This window comes from Amphiura filiformis, chromosome 1 (assembly GCF_039555335.1).
Source record: "Amphiura filiformis chromosome 1, Afil_fr2py, whole genome shotgun sequence".
NCBI classification, from domain to species: Eukaryota; Metazoa; Echinodermata; class Ophiuroidea; order Amphilepidida; family Amphiuridae; genus Amphiura; species Amphiura filiformis.
In genome coordinates this window covers 23,546,852-23,570,529 of record NC_092628.1, presented here as the reverse complement: position 1 = coordinate 23,570,529, position 23,678 = coordinate 23,546,852, and the positions used below count along the sequence as shown (strand labels likewise).

The following is a 23,678-nucleotide window of genomic DNA, read 5'->3' as shown; positions in this document are numbered from 1 at the left end:
AAAAGAACAAGAACATACAACATTTCTTTTTGGAAGCTCGAATACTTTACATTTATCCAGTCTCTATAAGAAAAGAGTATGTATATATTCCACTGATAATACCGGGTCAAAATGATGCAACCGACATTTTTTTCGTCTTTGCCCCGAAATTTATATTTTTCCACTGACCAAGAAAAATTACGCCCCTGATAAACAAGTCTAAAGCACTAAAAATCTTGAGTATGTGCCCAGATGTTTCCCTCAATTTCCCTTTTTTGTGTTATTTTTTATTTAATTATTGGTTCTAAGAATGAAACATGAAAATATTAGAATGCAAACAATGAAATTAAACTTCATACAACAAGTCACCCTATAAAACTTGCATGTTTCAATGTAGGAAATAGGCCTAAAGGCCTATAAATTTAAAAAAATGTACAACCATTAAACTTAGTGTATACTTGTTATAATGTAAATTGGGATTGTGATCGTTACTGCGCAAATCATAAGTTGTTTTTTAAATTCTTGGAAAGGGTTGATCTAAAAGGTTGTGTATGTCCAAAGATGGGGGTCAAAAAAGTTTCAGGTTCTCTGGAAAACTGTGCACGTACGTAAAGCCCGTGCGTTGATACTCAAACTGTTGAGGTAAGCACGTATATGGAAGGAAGGAAGGGGGGGGGGGGTCAAAACTTTTTTACTCCAATTTCCAGGTGCCCAGTCCCCCTCCCCCAATGTTCTGAACACTCCCTAAACCTGGATATAAAGTTTGCTCAAGCCAATCAATAAGTGTTTGCTTATATCACAATGCATTGACCAATTAAGCCTTGATATGCTAACTTGATTGAACTTGCTTGGAGCAACTGAGCGGTACACTGAAGTCAATACTCAATTAATCTCAAATGTTGGTAGCAGTGAAAGGGCTGAATAACATGCAATGACAATATTGACGTTTATAATGTCACCATGCATAGATCTTAATGTGACAGACAGATATACTCATGAAAAGGTAACTTATGAACGACTGGTTTGGAGATTATGGCTGCGCACGAGGAAGGGCGATGTTTATAAATAATAATTTCTAAATCATAATTTTTCACCAATTACACTGATTTAGCCTTTTCAATTCGATAGACTTCATTTACACTTTATTTAGTATTCATTGAAATATCTAAAATGATTTATCATAACGATAAAAAGTTGGGTCAAGTGGGGTATGAAAAGTCGGGTATGAGAAGTAGGGTCACAAATTCTACCAACCCATTATTCAATGTTCATAAAAGGTTGGGCCCGGGGGTACATCATTAATAAGTCTGTGGGAGCTCAACAGTGAACTTGACAATGATACTGATAACAAATAATGACACAGCATTTTACACGTAGTGTAAACTAGACCCTCCCTCGGGTCCGTGGAGAACGACTGGTAATGTAGATTACATAGCATTAAAAATCAACCCAATACACGGACCCTCCCAGTCTGTAGGCAATTTGACTTCCAGCTCCCACAAACTGCTGGAAGTTCACTTTTACGGATTTGGAGTCACGCAATCTTTCTATATACCACGTCCATGTTTTCACTACATTAACGTTTGTGTAAGCGACTAAACAACGATATTGTATCCGACCAATCAACGCAGCTTGGCAGCGCGGGGATATTTGAAAAGGCTTCCCTAGCTAAATAATGTGCAAACATTTGCAAACCGCACGCGATAATGTACGCAATATGGACAATAGGCCCAAGTCCGAGTTGAGTGGTTGCCTTTTATTATTGCGCGTACCATGGGTCTATCAGACGCGTGCCACTTGAGCTCAATACCTCTCAGTTGTTGACAAGTGTCCCATCCGATCTTGCGTCACATCCCGCGGCATAGCTTTGTGCTACCATATTTGAATTGAAACTGGGGATTGAAACAGATTGGACCAGTCTCGGAATCAGCGCTCAATGGACTTTCGCGTTCACTTATAATACGAGTATATTTCTATATTGCTGCATGGTTGACTGTGGTGGGTGTAATTAGTGGCGTCGATTTGTGGATGAAGAGGAATGGGTTTTTGGCATTGAAGAAAATAAGGGGGAGTTGGCATTTTTTTCATAGGGCATTACGTAATTATTTATTGTTACATTATCCAGAGATGGAACCGAACCGAGACTGGGGGCCAGTCTAAGTGTAAACATGACGGTTCAATGGCGTGTATGTAATCGGTCATGATGATTATTCAATGTTCATAAAAGGTTGGGCCCGGGGGTACATCATTAATAAGTCTGTGGGAGCTCAACAGTGAACTTGACAATGATACTGATAACAAATAATGACACAGCATTTTACACGTAGTGTAAACATGACGGTTCAATGGCGTGTATGTAATCGGTCATGACATTGTTCAATGTTCATAACAGGTTGAGCCCGGGGGTACATCATTAATAAGTCTGTGGGAGCTGACGGCGTACCAGAAAAGGTGGTCTTTCGGTTAAAATCAAGGGTCTTTCTTTGCTTTCTGCTTTAAATTCGCCTTTAAATAACCAGAAATGTGAGGAATTAGTCATTTAGAGCTGGAATTATTAAAATCATGAATCTTTCAGCGATCCAAAAACAGGGGTCTTTCCGAAGCTTACCCGTAGTCTCTAATTGTACACCGATTGGAAAGAGTGAGAGAGTGAAATGAAGGACAACCCTTTTTTGAGTGGAAAAATTTCACTCTAAAAGTATTGAAAAAGTATAGGCCTATACTCTGAAAAGAGTGAATATTGCCTAAAGAAAATGTACTTTCTTTCAATTTAGAGTGTTATCTACTCAAAAACAGGTTGTCCTTCATTCAACTCCTTGAAAGAGTGGAAATTCACTCTTTTACATTTAGAGAGTATGGTCATTTGTATTGTGGTGTTGCAGTTGACATGGAGGGATAGGGTTGGAAAAAATAGTAAATCCAGCACCATTTAGAAACAAAATCAGTTTTGGTACAAATGCGTGCGAAAAAAATAAGCTAAATGGTTATTGCAGAAGTGGAACAAATTTGCGCGAAGCGTCCAAAATTGGCACTTTTTAGTCCAAAATGGCCAAATATGAGGTTAGTTTAGTTAGAAATCAACATACAGGCATCAACATTAGGGATGATTGTATGGATCAATTGGACCATCCCCCTTATATCAAAATGTTAGGGGATTTACGCTGATGGTTGGTTGATATTTTTGTATATTCATTGAAAGCTATTGAATAACCTTTGACAAATAATATTTGGGTACAAAAAAACTCATACTCTGTAACAAATTCATAATGCTATGTCACTTGCACATATAATCATGGAAGTATACTATAGTGAGCATGGTCAGAACAGAGATCAAAAGTAGAATAAGACTTGCAGCTGGAAGTTGATTCCCAATTGGGTAATAAAACCACCCCTTGCTGCAACCCAGTCACAACTCTAATTTCACTGACCTCCAAGCAGGTGATGTCAGCCACTTACTCCGATTTCACCATTCAGAAGTTCATTTGTTATATACACTATCCGCTATATTTTGCCTTTTAAGGTTTAAAGTTATCAATCATTGTGACATGCGCCCTTATTCACAAACACGAACTGCACGGGGTTTCCCAGCAAAACATGTATTTTTTCATAGTGACCGTAAAGTATGATATTTTGCATATGCAAAACTACATATTTTGCCGAAGTATGTAGTTTTGCATATGCAAAACTACATACTTTTGGAAAAGTATGTAATTTTGCCTATGCAAAATATCATATTTTGCAAAGGTATGTGGTTTTGCACGCAGCACCGGGGTCACACGTACACGGGGAATTTGTAAATACTAGCAGTCACCCGTCTTTCGCGGTCACCGTCTTTTGCGGTACTGATATTTTATATATTTTTTTTTAATGTTCTATTAATGTGATTAGTGAGGTGAGAGGAAATTGTCATTTAGAATTACAATAGAGACGGTCAGGTGCAATTTCAATGTTAGAGTTATTTTTTTTACCTTGGGGTGCACCCCATTTTGAAACTTGTGGTGCAATTTCACCTGATGCAGCACAATTTGAAGTGCAGTGTCAGAACATAAATTACCGAGTTTGGCGAATTTGTGATTCTAAAAACTTTATCGGTTTGCATTATTTTGGAAACGGACAGGAAATTGTCGAAAGTCTCAGGAAAATCTTCAAAAGTCACCCATTTGGGCTACCAAACCATGGGTTTGGCAACCCTGATTAATTTGTCCTTCAACACAAAAGCATCAAACACTTGAACTAATTCAATAAACAAACACTCTACTGTTGACTATAGTTTCTTCATAAAAACAGTCATCCATTGAACACTGAATACATGCTAATGTTGACAAATTAGTTGAATAAACAATACATGTTAATGAGTTTCTACTGTGTAATGTAGTATTTGATGCAGTGACCGGAGTATGAGACCAAAAAATTGACATGCGAGTCAAAATACTTCAACCTTGTTGGAGGTGATTAGTCCGAAAGGCCCTTTCAGTGCTTTTGAAACTAATAAACTTAATTAGACCCCCTTAAGGGGTGGGGTATGAACGTTTGGACAGTATTTATTGTGGGACATTAGAGCACATCAGACATATCGAATTGCATTCTTAATACGAAGAATGTCCTTCTGATATCAAATAATTTTGATTTTTTGACATTCGCAATGTAATACACATTTTATGGCAAATGATAAAAAATTGATATTTTTGATATTTAACAGTACTCGAAGTAAATTTTATAAATATGATGATTTATACTTAAAATGTATGTAGGTGGGATGAAAAGCCGACGATCAATTGAAAATTTTGACCTTTCGTATTGAAGATATGGATTTTTTCCCAAAATATCAAAATAAATTAGGTCTTTTGGGGAAAAAAATCCATATCTTCAATATGAAAGTTCAAAATTTTCAATTGATCGTCGGCTTTTCCTCCCAGCTACATACACTTTATTAAGAATATGTCATTAGATTTATAAAATTTACTTCGAGGACTATTATATATCAAAAATGTGAAAATATAAAATTGTAATAATTTGTCATAAAATTTGTATTATATCGTGAATTTCAAAAAATGAAAATTATTTGATATCAGAAAGGCATTCTTCGTATTCAGAATGCAATTCAATATGTCTGATGTGCTCTCATATCCCACAAAAAATACTGTCGAAACGCTCAAAACGCTCATTCCCGACATTTTATTGAAGTGCGCACAATCTTGTTCTTCGCATCGCAAAAAAGTCCGTTTTCCGCAATAATGTAATTCTGGTGCTTTTGATAGCAGCCCTGACTTTGGACTTCATAGCAAGGCACAATGTGTGCTTGTCATTAGACAACAATAAACATGATAAACCGACACCAAATGCAACATTTGCTATTGTTATGTAGTGTGATGTAAGGTTAGTCATAATAGGGGTTACAAAAGAAATGAAAATATATTCGGTTAAGACTTCAGGTTTCAAATTCTGTTTTACTTAAATTATCGTCACACTAGCATAGCCCATAGAACTTAACGTTGATGATGTGAACATCGATATCACGTGGTTATAACGAAAGTGAGGATAATCAGGGAAACTTGAGTAAACAACCATTATGCTTCATGGCCTCTGAAACGTCTCGTTTCTACGTGAACATAGTGAAGCCAAAATTTAAAAAACATCATTGACCCTAAAAGAGTGATGGACTGGCTGTTGCGTGTTTTATAAGGCTTGAATCCGCTTATATTACATGATAAGCTAATAAAAACCATTGTCTTTACCCTTCTTGTCCTCGCTTGTCCTCGTTGTTTTATTATCATGATATATATATTCACCCCATCAACGGCAGGAAAGTGCCAATTATAGGAATAGTCTATAATCTTCCAATGTTCACGCCTTGCATGGTATATAGTACACTTATTTAACCAATCGGAAGACAAACAAATTAAGGTGCACATAATTAAACGCAATTATTTGGGACATGACAAATATCCCTCGCGTTGATGATAACAAATCGCAGCAGTTGAATAGTTTTCTACCAATCCCTCTTGAGGAATCCATATTTTATATACTATCCGCTAGCTATATGCCACTTATTATTTGGTCAAATACGCCAACCACCTCGTCCCATGCAGGATTCAATCGCTCCCGTACACGTTCCATCCACGCCTTAACCTTTGGATACTTTTCGTAAATGTCTCGCTCACACTTCGTTGGCTGAAGTACCTAGGATGTAAACACACACAAAAAAAGAGTTTAAATAAGCAAAATCATTATGTATTAAAGATGGCAGTTGGAATGTTCCCAAGCTTGTTCTCGTGACTAGTATGGAATTCTTTATTCGCAAGGTTTATCAAGATCTTCAACAACCTCTGCGCTTCTCCCAACCCATTCAAGCCTCACCCAAGACCACTCTCCGCAATCTCACCAGCCTCTCTCTTGATACACCTTTCCGAAGGCTTACGCTCTGCCAAATGTCTTTTTACCCATATGATCCAACCTTGTGGAACTACCTGCCTGAGGATATTGTTAAATGTACCTCCCTACCAGCCTTTAAATCTCGCTATTCCATCTGTCCCTGTCCTTGTGTATTTTTGTTCATGGAGTGAACATTTCACCCACTTGAACCCACATCTCATATGCACAGTTTATCCCTTACATACACTGTGTCTTGAATAGCTATTGTAGCCCATCAACTCTGTGGTTAAGAGGCTAGGAAATAATTCCTAATGTCTCATACCCAGGTTTGTATCCCTTTATCTAATCCTGCCCCACATGGCAAGGACTTTTTAGAACATCTTATCTTGTATTGAGACAATGGCAGCCAGGACTATTTTTTTGCCTTTTTTCTAAGCATGTTTACTATTGGATTGAGCCATCACATGATTATAATAGGCTTTACTGATTGGTGGGTAAGGTCAATGCTATTGTTTATTTTGTGATAAGGCTGAGCATATTACTGCATATATGAAAAATACACTGCTATTTTGATACAGGCGATTTACTCAATTACTTCCAACTGACAAAATTCAGTTCCTGTTATCTACCCAGTAATGTTTGCTTATCTTAATTGGATCCCTAATAATTATTGGGCCAAGGTTATTATCTGCATGGTATATTAATTGAATTTCAATAGGCCTATGATATTGATTTGAACGTTTGTATTTCAATGAGTTTCTTGCTGGATGGAGAGTTATAAAAAGCCAGAGTCGGGATGTAGGTATCATTATGCCTCAAGCCCTCAAAGTGCTGAGTAGGTTAGATATGAAAATGGAAAGTTATAACAAATTACTATACACCTGATCCGTGAATTGTTTGTTTTTGTTTTTGCCTTGATATAATTAGTCCTTCAGGAATGACTATCGGCTTAGGTTAAAATCTATCTCGGCCCCCCTCCCCACATAGACGAGGTCATTCTCGAAGGACTATATGAAATGGGCATCCCTTTTTATTTAGTGTTTTCTAGGTTTTGTCCAGATAAAATAAATAAATAAATATCAGTAATATATAAAAACTGTTATTATTGTTAATTGCAATCATTAAGATACAAACTTACCTCATTAGCAATGAATAAATCAGCAAGGGTAATTTCATCTCCGCAAAGAAATTTTTGATCCTTTAAGAAGCATTCTATCAATGTCATCGACCCATCAAGTTCCTTGTATTTTTCGTCTATTTGTTCAGGGGTCAATGCGGGCAACCCAAACAAATGCCCCAGTTTCTGTAGTGGCAAACGAACAAACAGACAAGCAAGCACATGAGTAAATAAACAAATTAAAATACAGAGAGTAATTAATACGCACAAATGGTAAGATAAGCATCTCTAGCCTTGTGTGCGTCTTCGGCAACTTTAAATTAAATTGGCTTTTGAATGAAGGTATTTCTGTCCTCAGAATACTATTCGATATGATTACCATGATTACTGGTGCTTCCATTTTGTGAGCTACAGCTAATTGTGCGTTTCAACTATAGTCTGTCAGATATTAGAAGTAAAAAGTAAATAGACCTGAGAATAATTATTTCAGTGTAATGTGTATGTAAATGCTTCTTTGAACTTGCCGAGCGCACCACGCTCTTCATGCGTCGCGTTTTTTTAACACGACCTCCGATATACTGCTCTCCGATACCACCACCGAGCACTACTAATAACGCAGATTTTGTTTGTACTTCTAGGTTGAAGCAGTATATTCCTGGTGGTTTGTGGACAAAAGCGCAATTACGCACAAATTCTTGATCCGCGATGTCCAAGCAAGACGCAGACGATAATGTTGTTGATGCCATAATTATTTCAAATAATTGGAAGTACTAGTAACAACCGGAGGGTTTGTCCGAGATTTTCTGGGTACCCATACTAGATCCGCGGTTCCTGGAGATTAACCCTACCGGGGTTCCTGGAGGTAACCCCCTACCGGGACTAGTTTTAAGTAAAAATATACCCCTATCGTTACCAGATTTCTATAAAAACATACCCTTAGCGGGACCAGATTTCTATAAAAAAAAATACCATAACGGGACTAGTTTTCGCTGGGTTTTTGGTAAAACAGGTGCTAGTCTCACTTTTTTGGATCGAGCAGGGGTACACGGCCAGAATTCAAGTACCCCCCATAACAACATTCAACGCGATTAAAAAAAAAATGCTGCTTACAATGTTGAAGAACACTCCCACGCCATGTTTCCTGATGTTAGTATGATGCCAATCCAGCAGCTCGTCAACTTTGGCTCTCTTCTTGAGATCTGATGGGTACCAGTGGTCTGCTGTTTGGTACTTGCTGGCTAGGTATTTCACCATTGCAGTACTGTTATAAAGTCAAAAGCAAAATATATAGATGTATATATATCATCTTTATAAACATGATAAATGGTGACGCATAAATCGGGGTCGGCCCGTTATTTCGACATGTCCGAAGGGCGTTATCACGAATTACGAAACGGACGTTATTCCGAAGGGGCGTCATTCCGAAAATGTGGTTTGGGGAGAGGATTAGGGTATGGGTTAAGGTACGGGTACGGGTTAGGGTATTGGTTAGGGTTAGGGTTATGCTGATGGTTTTGTTCAATTCAGAGAAACGGCCCTTTTGCTCTATTCAGTATAAGGCCCCTTTTGTGGAATGACGCTCCTTCGGAATAACGGGTATGAATTCATAAAGTCACGTACCGAAGCATTGTTTTCCGTATGGGCGCCTCCTTCATGTTCATCATGTTCATGACAGATAACCTCTCCAAATCATTTAAGGTTACCACATGGGTTTTTCATGCGCTTGATTTCAGAGGGAGAGAGAACAACTTTATACGTCTTTTATACGTTTTTTATACGTTTCTTAGTGTAACATTAATAGCTAGAATGGTAGAATATAGATAACGTAAATTTACCTTTCGCAAATGATGAAGCCATCATCATTCATCACTGGTACAGTATGATTTGGATTCATTGCCAGGTACTCGGGGGTTTTATGTTCTCCTAAACAAACAAACAAACAAACAAAACCATGATTTTGGTGTAAATAAATTAAAACACTTTGATAAGATAATTAATGATATTAATCTAATCAATAAAGAAAGAAGCTAGTGCAATAAAAACAAGACTGATCATTTCTTTAATACGTAGTGTGATATTGCAAACTCTTAATACGGTCAAAATAAATTATTTCCCAAAGTGTTTGTTTGCAACCAGATCTGAATATTTATTTATTTATTTATTTATTTATTTATTTATTTATTTATTTATCTATTTATTTATTTATTTATTTATTTATTCAGGAAAATTCCGTCAATACAAAAGTACTGATTAGCCATGATAACATACATTATTTGATGGCATGTAAAACTGAGTCATTTTAAAGAAAAGTTGAACAATGATGGCGCTATATATCTTAAATCTTGTTTGCATCTTTACAAGGGGTAGACACTTGTATAATGGTATTAGAACATCAGAAAAACAACTTATAAATGGCAAGGAAATTTTCCAAAAACTTTTTATCATGAAATGTAAGGAATAAATCATATTATTTAACTTAATTTAAATTAAAAATATATTTAAATAGCGCCCTCAGTTTGCTCACAAATGTACAGTATAGAATAAAAATACCACAAAAAAGCATAAAAATATGAATAATTTGATATAGAAACGAAAATCCATGTTAAAAATACCTAAAAAATATATGTGTATATAAGTGTGATAGCTGTTGGTATTGTTCAGGGCTAGAATGAACATCATATAAAGTTTTGTTAGAAAGATTAATAAATGATCACATCAAACAACCGTGAATATGAATAATGAATATACAAACAGGGAAATATAGAACAAATTAATGACGAGGGCTATAAAAAGTTCCTCAATGTCTTAAATACAAACAAAATTATATGGCATTCTTGAAGTTAAGTGAATCCAAATTGGCACAGATATTAAAAGGATGTCTATTCCATGAAGTGGCAGCTCTATAATGAAATCTTCACTGCCCAGAAGATAATTTCCACCTTGGAACAACCAATTTGTTATGATATTGACTTCGAGAGTAGAGGATGTGAAACAAATAATGTGGAGCAATCTTATTTAGACATTTAAAAACTAAAATACTGGTATGTGTGTACACCATCACACTTGAGTGCACACATTTAAGCGGGAATTTGTGAAAAGCTGGACCGTGTATACGATGACCCTTAACTTACACTTTATACAGCGTGTCCCAAAAGTAACTTAACATTGTGAATTTGCCATATCTCAAATATTTCCTACTTCATACCAAAATGGACAACATATTCACATATATTGATCTTTTAGAATTATTTTGATATCAAAAACAGCATTATTGATGACCCCTTGACCTTACTGTGCGATTGTACATATGTATGTATCAAACCCACAAAAGCAAGCTCATGATGTTCTTTGTTCAAGCACATGAATGATGTGCTTCCCTGAACAATGGAGTTGGTTCACTCACTGCACACGCTACATTTAGGTATGAACATTCATGGATTACATGGCCTAGCGTAAGCGTGACTGCTGTTTTAGATTATATATTGACAATATTAAACTTTACTTGTGGAACTTAAAACAGTTGAAGTGAAGATGAAGTTTCCTGTAGACTTTCCTTCAGACTTTTTCCTATGGGTTTTCTGAAAGACTGTGTGTGCGACCAAGCCAAGATCTATAGAGGAACTCAAGTTACTGAACATCATCAAGGAAATCAAGGAAATCAGCAGAGACACATGCAAAAGTGTCATTCAGAACTTCGCAGTCAGGATTCATGAATGTGGGAACTTACAAGGCGGTCACCTGGAGCATATTTTGTAATAACACAGCTGGAACAAGTTGAAGGTAGGCCTATTCACAATTTTGTATTGTTTGTTCTTTTGAATGTTTTCTGTGTTTGTGTTTTCAGTTTCATTAAACCAAAATGCAATGTGTGCCAACGTCGTTTACGGCAAATTATGAAACATTTTAATCGATTACCAATTAAAAACAAACAAACAATCAATCAAACAAGCAGAGCAAAATTAAACAAGCCAGATTTTAAAACGATAACACGTTAAATCGTGTTATCACGTCTCAAATGACGAGACTTATTTTACGTTTATAAAAGTAGGTTTTACGGTACGGTAGATATCCGTTAATTTCATGCCAAAGGGTCATGACCAGATAGGCATGTTGGTATCATAACATTTCTAAAAGAATTATCTACATACTGTGCAATTTTTGTAACAACACTATTATTATTAACCCAACGCAAGTTATGGCAAATTCACAATGTTAAGTTACTTTTGCGATACTACGTAGGCCAGCGGTGTTTTCTTACCTTTTCGCATATCGACAAATTTATCATTATAGTCAATGTTGTTTAACTTTAGAAATATCACCACAGACCTGCACGGTTGAGAAGCGAGAACATTATAAATATCCAGCCCCATGTTGAAGTTATATGCGTTTTCGACGGCAGTACCGAGCTTAAAAACAGTGAACTTCACAATTCGTTACACTGATAACAAAAGAGTAATTTTATATTGCAACAGTTGACACGAATGACAAACACGACGTTCGGAGGTGTGTGGGTTATCAGTCTAGATGATAACGTAGTTCATTGCTCATAAGGGGTTGTGTAATATTTATTTGTACCCCGGGGTAGTGAGTTCTTAAAATTGTCCGCCAAATATTGATTGTTTTCCCCTTTGGCCGTGATAAAAAATCTTTGCCCCCACCCCCCTTTTTTTTACACATCTGGTATAGATTTTTGGAAACCCAAATTTAAAATTGTCTAATTATATGATGTGAACGCACTGAGTAAGCAGGAAATTTTAGATACTTGAAAAATATATGTGCTAAACACCGCTTTCCCCAGACCATCGCCCTAATATGCCCTCCCCTTTTTTGGCCTGCCAAAAAGTTTTTGCTTCCTATAATTCACCACCACGGGGTACACATATAACATAATTATTGCACCACCCCTAATAGGTTGGTCAGGCAAAACCAAATACCAATGATACAAGGTCCGGCTTTATAATACTTTTAATTGTTGGTTTTGTGATAAGATATCCCTTATTAAATCAGGGATATTTGCTATGGTCAAGTTAGTTAGCGTTAGTTATAAGGTTTAGAGGTTTGGAAATGTTAAATGTGGGTTGTTCTGCTCTTGGCTTTTTGAATATATCTCTGTAAATCGTAAAAGCAGAATCTGGCCGTAACATTACTGGTTCTCATGTTACCTTTTTATGCCGTTTCTTCGGATATTACACCTAGATTTCTCTTATAAATTTAGCGCTTAATGTGAACACCACCTTAAAGCGCCGCTGTGTATTGAACAGCAGAATCAGCTTGCATCAATGCATGCGACCGTAGACTCCCGTAGTGCATTAATTTTTTGGGATTAAAAAAATATATCCTGTTTTGCCAAGTGAAACATAGCTAAATCCTAATCCTTTAGCTTGAGGACACGGTGGCTCAGTGGTTACGGCCTTGGACTCATAATCTGAGAGCTTGCTCGACGTGCGTTGGTTCGAGTCCCCGTCCCACCACCGTGTTGCGCCCTTGGGCAAGGCCCTTTGCCTCGCTTGCCTCACCCCACCCAGGTGTTATGGGAAGCTGTTAGGGGTAGTCACAGTCGTTGTACTGACGAACCCTGCGCCAATTGTAGGCTGCAAACGTGGTTCCGACATATTCTAATAACGGCGGAATAAATGTAAAGCGCTTTGAGGCTGTTTACGGCATAAAGCGCTATATAAATATCTACATTTATTTTATTTATAATTTAGTTCTAATTGGCAATAAAAGTCCAATTTTATAGGCCAAAAACATGCATTTTTGCATGTTCTCTTACGATTGTAGTCACACAATTCTAAGACTTGGCACAAGACTAAGGAATCAAAGTCTTGAGTATAGGCTAAGAGTTAGCTCATAATTTTAATATTGTATGTTATTTTTGATAATCTAAAAGATTAGAAAATGTGTTTTTACAAAATTAGAATGCATAACTAGCGTACTGTCGGGAGATATTCATCATTTTCTACCCCGGTATCCAAAGATTTATCGTCTGAATATCAAATCGTGCATAGCACATTCACGTGTATCGATCCCGGGTATTCATTTCAGTGTCTCTGCTGTATAAATGTAATTATTAACCGGGCGATGTCGGTGTGCTGGAGGGTTCCGATGGTACCGTGGACTGACGGCAGAATAACTGGGTGATAGACACGGCAAAAATCCAGTAAAATTGACCCTAAGAAGGCTATCTCAACATGCTCAAACAATTCACCTTTTCGGCAATTCCCAGAATCCTTTGTCCATGTGCAGATCGCCACTGCGCATTTTAACTGCACGGTAAACGCATGACGTAGTATCGGTTTAAAAAGCCTTTCTGTAATTATCAATAAAAATCCCTTTAAAAAGGGATGTGCTGGGACATGGTTGTTCACAATGAGTAACTTTATATTTCTTTTTGTAAAAATTGTCAAAATAATTTGAAGTGGCAAGATTCGGTTGGTTCAAACCCCAAAATCAGGCACTTTTTCCCAGATACTGATGACTCAGTTGGATTCATTACATCAGTTCCATTCCAATTCTTATACTTCAATTCATATGCTCTATACGTTGTTACTCCTCTTCAGGTTTACGTACACCAACTTAAAGCCCAATACGAACAATTCCAAAATTTGACCCCTATATGACCTATGACCTCAAAACATTTTCACTCACCTGATGCTCCCTTACGCAGAGATTATTATCACTAGGTAATGTTTGACATTGAAATTTACTTTTACAAAGGAGAGCAATTCCCCCCATCGCTTAATCTAAATCAACAATGACCTCATTTGACACCTACCCAGCAAACACAAAACGTTTTCGACATCATTCGCAAAAGGTTATAAAAGGTTGGCAGAAAACGTTTAAATGTCGGGTTATATAAAGGGTATATTAAGGGTATAAAACGTTTTCATAACATTAAAAATCATTTTTTGATAATCTACTGCTCAGCATACAAAAAATGTTTTAGAGAAAACGTTTAAATATCGGATTATATAAAGGGTATAAAACGTTTTAATAACATTCCAAAAACATTTTTGAAAGCTTGATACAAAACATTCTAAACAGAATGTTATTTTGGGGTTGAAAAAATATTTTGCGAAAAATGTTTACCCAAAATATTTGCAATAACGTTTTAAAAACGTTTTCATGACCTTTATATAACCCGACATTTAAATGTTTTTAAAACGTTTTGAAAAAAACATTTTAAGAACATTCCTGTGTTTGCTGAGTGCAAATATTTTAACATAATGTTATTTAACTGTTGACAAAATATTTGGCAAAAATGTTTGCAAAAATAGTTTACAATAACATTTTTGAAAACATTTTAAAAATATTGTTGTAGTGTGTTTTCATACAAAACGTTTTAAAACGTTTTCATGACCTTTATATAACCCGACATTTTAATGTTATTAAAACGTTTTATGTAAACCAAAAGCCAAAATATAACTTATTAAAAACGTTTTTAAAACGTCTTTGTGTTTGCTGGGTAGATGACCTTTGACCTCAAATATCTCCACTCACGTATTGTCCTCCTACTCAAATATTATTATCACCTGGTTTGGATGGCATGAGTAGGAAGCAGACACTGTTAGGGTACAAACACCCCTACACATATACCCCACATACATGGATTGCTAAATGGTCTTGTGGCCTAAAAACAACCGACGTTCGCACCTTATAGTATAGATTAATTCATTCATAGCTCTTTTTGTTTTTTGAGAATTTAAGCATACAAAGTAACAAGCAAAATTTCGAGAAACATTATTTTTCGAAAGGTACCAGTACATATTACAGGCCTACACATACTGAACCCCAAAATAGCACCTTTAAAGCCAAGAATTCATATTGAATGTTTACTGATAATATTCTTAGTAACAAAATTCAATCATTACTTAGGACCTATGCCCTAAAGCTTCATTCTAGTTGTGACATATTTGTCATCATAAAAATAGACCCAAATATTTGAAGGTGATGTGTGCATCAATAGCTTTTGGTCATCATCGTGTTACCAGGAAATGTACATATTTCCAATATTCAGTGATCTTGCTTATTTATTAACACAGGTCTTCGATGTGAGGGATTCAACTTTTACCATGTTTACTGCATGTTGCATTGGTCAAACATGTTACATGTAGTTGAAAATTATCCAAGACATATTATGATAACAGACCACCACAGACAGACCACTAGGAACATGAATAGAGTAAGATGTGTAAATTAAATATGTCATCATAACTCACCAGGTAGCTCTCACCAGAGATATTCAGGGGCGGATTTAGGGGGGGGGGCGCAGCCGGCGCACGCCCCCTCTATTTTTTGACTAGCAAAGGGCGCCGGTAACTTAAAAATACAAAATTGTAAGAAATTTAAAAAAAAGGAACAAATTCGGCCATGAACAGCAAACAATGGGCCAAAACCGTTGAGTTTTCGAGGGGTAACCCCTTTAACACATTTTTTCGTCGTCGACCAAAAGGCGCCCCCTTTATCAAAAATTCCTGGATCCGACCCTGATATTGGATCACATACCATACAACACACTGAGATACTGAACTCCTATGTATGGTACCCGGTGTGTCTGCCCACATGATCCCATAGCCTGCCAAGATAAGTGTCCTAGTGAAGAGAACCAGCAAAACTTCCTAGTCAAGATTCAGAAAAATTATTTTCCTAAAACATATACCTATTTTACCTTAACATGCAAAATCAACACAATATTTCTGATATCTGCACAGGCCAATTTTAGTAATTCTGTTTGTCATAACCAAGTTTTCGTGTTCTTCATGAATTACGTATAGAAACAACAGAAAACAGAACCCAAGCAATAAGTGCTGGGTTGCCATTGGCAACCCAGCACAAAAAGATCTGGGTTTTTTTCGGGAACCGATACCCCTGAATAATTACACCGCAAACTGACAACCACCAAGCACTGTATAATTAATCTCACTTATTATCTTGTTATTTATTTACTTATTTATCTACTTATTTATTTAGATATTTATTTATTTCAATTTGTGACATTCATATAAATGCAACGATGTTGTAGGAGGCCTACTTATTTATCTATACTGCGCACAAAGAGTACCCGAACACTTAAAACAAAAGCAACTCAACCTAAAGTACCAAATCAGGTAATCGATAGATAGATCGTTCTGCGTATTTTGATACCTAATTTGGTACGATGCATGATACTGAATGGGATAATGTCTCACTTGGAAATGTCACATTGATTGTGTATCTAAAACTATATCAAGAAATGTCGGTATCATGAATAAATTGAAACATTTTGTTCCAAATCGTATTTTATATACACTTTATTGTACATTAATATTGCCTTACTTGAATTATGGAATACTTTTATGGGGAAATACATGTAAAGCTTACTTGAATAAAATTGTAAAAATTCAAAAATGGGCTATAAGAACTGGCAAACGGTCACTATAGAGATCACACAACGCCATTGTTTGCAAATTATAACGTATTAAAGGCTGAAGATGTGTACACACTGGAATTAGGTACATTCATGTACAGGTACTCCATAAATGAGCTGCCCTGTTCATTTGATAATTATTTTACTAAACGTTCTGACATACATGACTACAAGACAAGATATGTAAATGACCTAAATTTAACCAAAAATAAGAAAGTGTTTTCTGATCATGCTATACGTACAAGAGGTCCCATTCTTTGGAATTCTTTAGATAAAAATCTGAAAGCTTCAAAATCTGTCAAACATTTCCGCAATGAATTTTTTTTTTTAAACTTATTTCTTAATATAATTAATCTTTTCCGTGAGCACGTCCCCGTCTCTTGCCTTGTCTTTTGGTTATGTTTGGTAAAGTTGTTTTTATTTTTTGTGCTAATTTCATTTGATTTTAGGGAAAGACTAACTTTCAGGCCTTTTTGGTCTTCCAGCCTTTTCCTCCATATGTATTGTGTTTGTATATTTTTTGATGTAATGTAATGATTTTATGGAAATAAAATATGAATATGAATATGAAAGAGACCATTTCAAAAGTGACAAATTTGGCCGCCTATTTCCTCCTTCAGGGTGATTCATACCGGCTATTGTAACGGGCTCATTATAGCGTGACCGATAAACACTCACTTGCTGTGCTCATAATTAGCGTGTTTCGAGAAAAAAGTTTTATGTAAATTTTGTCAGTTTTGTAATGCTCTCTTTTTTATTCAAACTTAGGAAAATAAAATCGCATCGTGCCGATTGAGACGTCAAAATTTGCAGAACAAATTTCTCCATCTATTGATTACTTCATTTGGTAAATTAGATCTAGTGACTTGAATGAAAATTGGAGCAGCTTTGTTTCTCACCATGAACAAGTAACAAATCCACCTCATATCTTTTGTGCGAATTACTTCAACGTTTTCAAATCGCAATCGGAATACTATTGTTTGCCCCCTGTACGATCCTGTGGGATTTTAAATTTCGTGTGTCAAAATACTCCTTTAGCATCCCATGGCCATGGAGTGCTTCCCAACTTTTACCCAAAAATGCCCAACGCGTGTTGAATTTGAAATAGGACCAATTTTGATGTGCATATATTATATGTGCAATATTGATATAGTACATGTAGTACACCAGCCTACATACAGAATGCTTTTCTATCAACTAGAATATATGTAAAATAGAGACATTAAAGAGAACTCCGTTTACGGAATAAAGCTAAATATGATGAATACCGTATACATTAAAGAATAATGCTTAATATAATATAAATATCCCCCGGGATAAATATGCTAAGCCGGGAAAATGGTGCGACGTTGCAGGATCACGGTTTTGGGTATTTCATCTTTTTAGTTCGATGCATTATTTTGTTATACCAATTGGCTAACACATATATACAGACTTGACATTAAGTATGGAATATTTCTTCACGAAGTATCAAGACTAGTCTGGAAAGGTTCTGTATCAACCGCACAGGCTAAACATTACCTGGGATGTGTCGAGTGATGGTGTAAAATAATTGTTTGATATAAAATGTGCTTTCCAAATTCCATGAGTTTACATTAAATGGTGCTACTAATGTTGAACATTATTGTTGTGCATTATAAGCCTCCATTTGGAAATAATTACATCAGATGACCTTAATGAGACAAATGGTTGTTGGGTAAAATGTGGTCGAATTATTTTAGCTAATATACGACAAATTGTTTAATGGATATGTAACGTATTGCTACGTAACTGATATTCCTATGTATGTTAAAATCACGACGAATATGCCTTCAGATAACTCTAAGCTATATCGCTTGTTTTCTTAGTCTAATAGGATTATATTAGGATTGTAACATTTTTTGTTCAAGTTTTTAAAGAAAGCTTTACTACCTACCCTCATACAATGTCATACAGCAATATCACACTCATTTGATTTGCCCTTTATTTGTTTTCACCTTTGCACTGAAAGTTAGAAAGTCAAGGCCCGGGTTCTGAAAAAGAAAAAAGACACACCAAACATGTTAAACTATTATAATGGTCCTACCATAAAAACTCGATATTTAGAATATGTGCTTACTATCGAGCGCTTTTGAAAATATGAAATTGCACTAAAGCCCGGCGCTTTAGCAACTGAGTTAATGGAGTTGAAACACACATTTGTAGGTTTACTTGTTCGTATATTATATATACATATAACTATGTGTATCGATGATTTGCTCAAAACCCTTTATATTTTTGTGGATGGGGCTCTTTATGTTTGCATCTTTTATTAGCGTTCTATAGTAAGCACATATGCTAACTATCGAGTTTTTACGGTATTATAAACGAAATCGAACTAGTTATACGAGGGTCGGTCAGTATGTAATGAGAGTTGAGTTGTTACCCTATATGGATTATTTTCATGGCATTTCTCTATGATCACATAAACACTGTACCTTTGTCTTTGAAACAACACATGTAAAAATTATATCACACACTTAATTACGTAACAGCATTAGAATAAAATCAATAGACTAGGAACACGGTCAAATCACGCAAAAATGCGGGCCTTTTAAATTACAGCAAAGGCATGTGTTTAAAACGTATGAGAACAGCAAAAAGCATATGGTGCATTTGGCTAGTTCTGGGCAGGAATAAACACTAGGTCCTGGGTCTGGAACAACTTCTTTTAAGGGGCGTAATCCGATTTTTTTCATTTTCTGTTTTCTATCTTACAAACAAGCTACCATTAAAACAATATCCAAATTTTGAGTTGTATTGCTCGGTTTTGATATGAGAAGCAAAAACGTATATGTCCCCATAGGAAAGTTTATACTATTCCATTGTGGTTACCACATTCATCACGTTTGTGTTCACACCATCTAAACGATCTCCAGACGTTAAATTTTACTGAGGTAATAAGAAAAATGAGCGCGCAGTTTTGATGAAGAAAGAGGCTGTTGATCGTGTCACAGCCCTTTCAAACGAGATTTAATATTATTACGATTTAGAAAATAAAAAAAACCTTTGAGGTTCTCGATCTAAATCGATCGACAAATCAACACAACGATTTGCCAATCAATCAGTTAATCAAAAGTCATTAATCAATCGCCCCACACAGGTGCAATGGGAAGCTGTTAGGGGTAGTCATAGTTGTTTTACTGATGAACCCCGCGCCATTTGATGGCAACAAACGTGGTTCCGATGTAATTTAATGACGGCGGAATAAATGTAAAACGCTTTGAGGCTGTTTACGGCATGAAGCGCCATATAGGACCTAATATCTACATATGGTTTTTATTTTTTATTTATTAATTAATCAATCAAACAAACAATCAACCAATCAATCAACCAATCAAATGTCTTATTCTTACCAGTACACTCATTAGCTGTCCCGCCTGGAAATGGTAAATAAGACGCTGGTTTCCATGGCGCGGAACCACTACGGCAACGTTCACAACTTTTCCCAACAGTATGATGATGACAATGACACACAACTTTGCCAGAGACAAGAGAGCAGTAGTCACCGTGGAGGTTACACTCACAACTATCGATAAAAAAGGGTTTAAAATGGCAATCAGATCATCGTATCCACTCAAACTCAAGCTAATTAAATCACCAACCAACAACTCTTGAATATTTTGAGATGATGTAATTGGTCAGTCAGGTAGCTTATATCAGCCAATCAGCAGTCATTAATCCTATCAATACGTTTGAGATGTATTATAGGCCTACCTCATCATTTTTTTGACATTAAACTCATGATCAAGAGCAAGATCATTTGAAATGCTTCAATTGGGTAATTTTTTGCATTTTAAACATAGCCTGAAAGTTTTATTATACCGACAAAGTAACATCAACAGTAATCTCCAAATAAACGTTTAAGTTTTAAAAAAAAAAATTCAAAAAAGACAGAAACACCAGAAGTCATCGACCCTCTTAATAAGGATATGGAGATCGGAGGTAGTGATTAAAGACCCATTCAGTGATCCCAGCAAAAGTGTACAAAGTTGTATGTTAATTCCGATTCCACCAGCTAGATTCCTCATGAGCAGTAAATATTTGTATATTATATCCTTCATTAATATTATTCTTTGTTCATCGATTGGTTAAATATTAGAAACGCATACATATAGGCTAGGCCTAGTCAAGGCTAGGCTCGGGCCATACTTTGTTTTGATCCACCTGCACACAGCACGCACACAGTTGAATGGCTAACATAGCTACCGTGAAAATGTTGTAGGAATGTAGGTAGGTAAGTAAGTAAGTAGGTAAGTAAGTTGGTAGGTAGGTAAGTAAGTAAGTAGGTAAGTACGTACGTAAGCAAGCAAGTAACATTATAAGCTGATACCATTTCATGGTTCAGCAAAAACCAGGAAACAGCAGTAATGACAAAGTTGTAGCCCCATTCAATATAGCTAATTTCTCTGCTACTTGAGGTGGGGTTATTAAGTTTCGTGTAAAATGTCCTATTTTGTCTTAAAATACTACTAGTACTAGCAGGCTATTTTAGCACATGACGATATAAATGCTACTAAAGAGGTGCAACAAACTTAATTTGTATAATTTTTACCATTTTCCAAATGAGCAATTTCGCTGAATAGGCATCTAAGTTTAAATAACAGTAAATGGTTGAACCATGCAAAATATGATATTTTCACAACTATCTGGAAAATGTATTAGGAATTTAAAACATTGATAGACGTGTGTTTGTCAGATATTTTACCTTAATAGAGTGTTAATATCGTAGATGCCATAATGATGTCTATTCAACTGAGACTCTTGATTATTTCCTTCTACTCTTGCTGGGCGCAGCAACCGCACCCTTAAATCAGTCATCTTCAAATAGTTCCTTAATGTCTCGCGCAGATCTAACTCCCGATACAAATTATCTGCATTGGCTCCATTGTCAGTCAGCAATTCCAACCTCTTAACAAGTGGCCACGTCACTCTGCTCGCCAAATCACCAATGCTTTCATAGTCATTATGAGGATTCGAACACAAGACCTCTGTCTCAAAAGTAAACTCCCACGTTCTCTTTGTTACCATCCCAAAATCTTCCCCACAATTCGTGGAATAATACTCAAGTGTATCCCAAGATATACCATAATCTGCAGATTTTTCAAGAATCATCATTTCAGGAAGAGGATTTTTGAAGAGGATGGTGATGTCCGCTTCGATGCGGTAGTCTTTAAGTAGAGACATGGTGATATTGATGAGATGATAAGATGGGTATGAGTACCAGCCACTGGATTGCCAATAAGTGGTTGGAATATTTCCATCTTCGTTGTCTACCATGAATTCAGGAGGATGGTCTGTGGCAAGACATTGTTGACAAGTGGTGCCATCCTGCGGAACAAAAACAAATGTGTTGTATTTAGGTATAAGTCCTAAATGCGTAAGTCATTACAACTTGTAAAATAGTGTCTGTAAAGCTAATTAAAGACTGCTATCTTCAGTAGATAGTACTGTATAATGGTAACGTATATGTAACATTTAGGTCTATCAATGTTTTTCACAAATCTCCATTTAATTTTATTTCAAGAAGGAGATTGGCATGGAAGTCTAGGGATTGGATGAGGGAGAGGGCGAGATGGCCGAGTGGTTAAGGCGTTGCGCTGCCGGCCGGGAGATACGATCGACGAGGGTTCGAGCCTTGGGCTTGCCTTAGGTGAAAATTCTCTTCCCTCCCAAAAAGTTCCTATATGGTCAGAAATCCTTCAATTCAGTTCAGTTATTAATTTCAGAATTTAATTGAAGAATTTCTTCTCGCCCCATACACTGCTTATCACGTGCAGATATAGGTAGTGTATGTGCTTCGTCCGTGATTCGGAAGTCACGTAAAGCCGTTGGTCCCGTGTACAGGAAGAGTCAAACCCTGTGCACGTTAAGTGTCAGAGCTATTCGAAAGAGAAGGGGACCATCCCCGGTTCTGATATCTGCAATCAATCCTAGGTTCCAGGATCGTGCATAGGTAAAAAACTATGCACGTTAAGCCCGTGCGACAATACTCAATTTGAGGTATGCACGTATATAGGAAGAAGAAGAAGGAGGAGAGGATATGGAGAATGAGAGAAGCCTGGAGGAAGAAATAAAGATGAAGAAGAGAGAGAGAGAGAGTTAGAGAGGGAGGGAGAGAGAGAAGAGAGAGAGAAATAATATATTGAATATTGATTGGCAACATTTTCCAATATGTCAGCGCTCTAATCAGAGACAATGAAACAATGAACGTTGCAGCCCGCTGGTTGTATGAACATCTACCGTGTTAAAATACCAATCCCGACATGCATTCAAATCGTACCATACTGCAGTTACTGTCCGTTTTCCTATACACAATACACAGTGCTCTCACCATTGACGCGCGACCTTTACAAATAGTGTATGTTAGAAGTATATTGCATTTGCCTAGTTAACATCACTGTGTGAAAAATAACCGGCCAATATTTAAACTATTCTCCAAACTTCTAGCAAATATATTTCTCTAACATGACCTAAAATTACAGCTAGGTTAGATGTTCAGAAATAGTCGCACTTTCGTAGAATATGAGTGAGGGCAAAGCATAGCTAGCTCATAGCTAGCCAACTCCCCGTGTTAATTGAATGGAGATTTGACCGAAAATATTGAGCTATATTGGTAACGGACCGCTCCGTTCTGAAGGATGCCACAAAAAACGGTACAAGCTACATTTAAACTATTCTATGAAATTCTAGAAAATATAGTTTTGTAACATGTCCTAAATTTTTAGCTAATTTAGGTGTTTGGAAATAGTCGCACTTTTGTGTTTTAGGAAGGATATGTAAACG

General features: G+C 36.3%; 1 protein-coding gene across 1 annotated transcript; it reads right to left on the bottom strand.

The window, feature by feature from the left end:
- Window positions 1–5,406: 5,406 nt before the first annotated feature.
- Window positions 5,407–11,904, bottom strand: LOC140165823 (glutathione S-transferase theta-1-like). Its single transcript, XM_072189149.1, has 5 exons — window positions 11,727–11,904; window positions 9,304–9,391; window positions 8,579–8,729; window positions 7,490–7,654; window positions 5,407–6,159 (listed from the first exon to the last, which is right to left on the bottom strand). Exons 1-5 carry the CDS (start codon window positions 11,836–11,838, stop codon window positions 6,016–6,018), a joined length of 660 nt encoding a protein of 219 aa, XP_072045250.1. The 5' UTR covers window positions 11,839–11,904; the 3' UTR covers window positions 5,407–6,015.
- Between the last annotated feature and the right edge of the window lie 11,774 nt (window positions 11,905–23,678).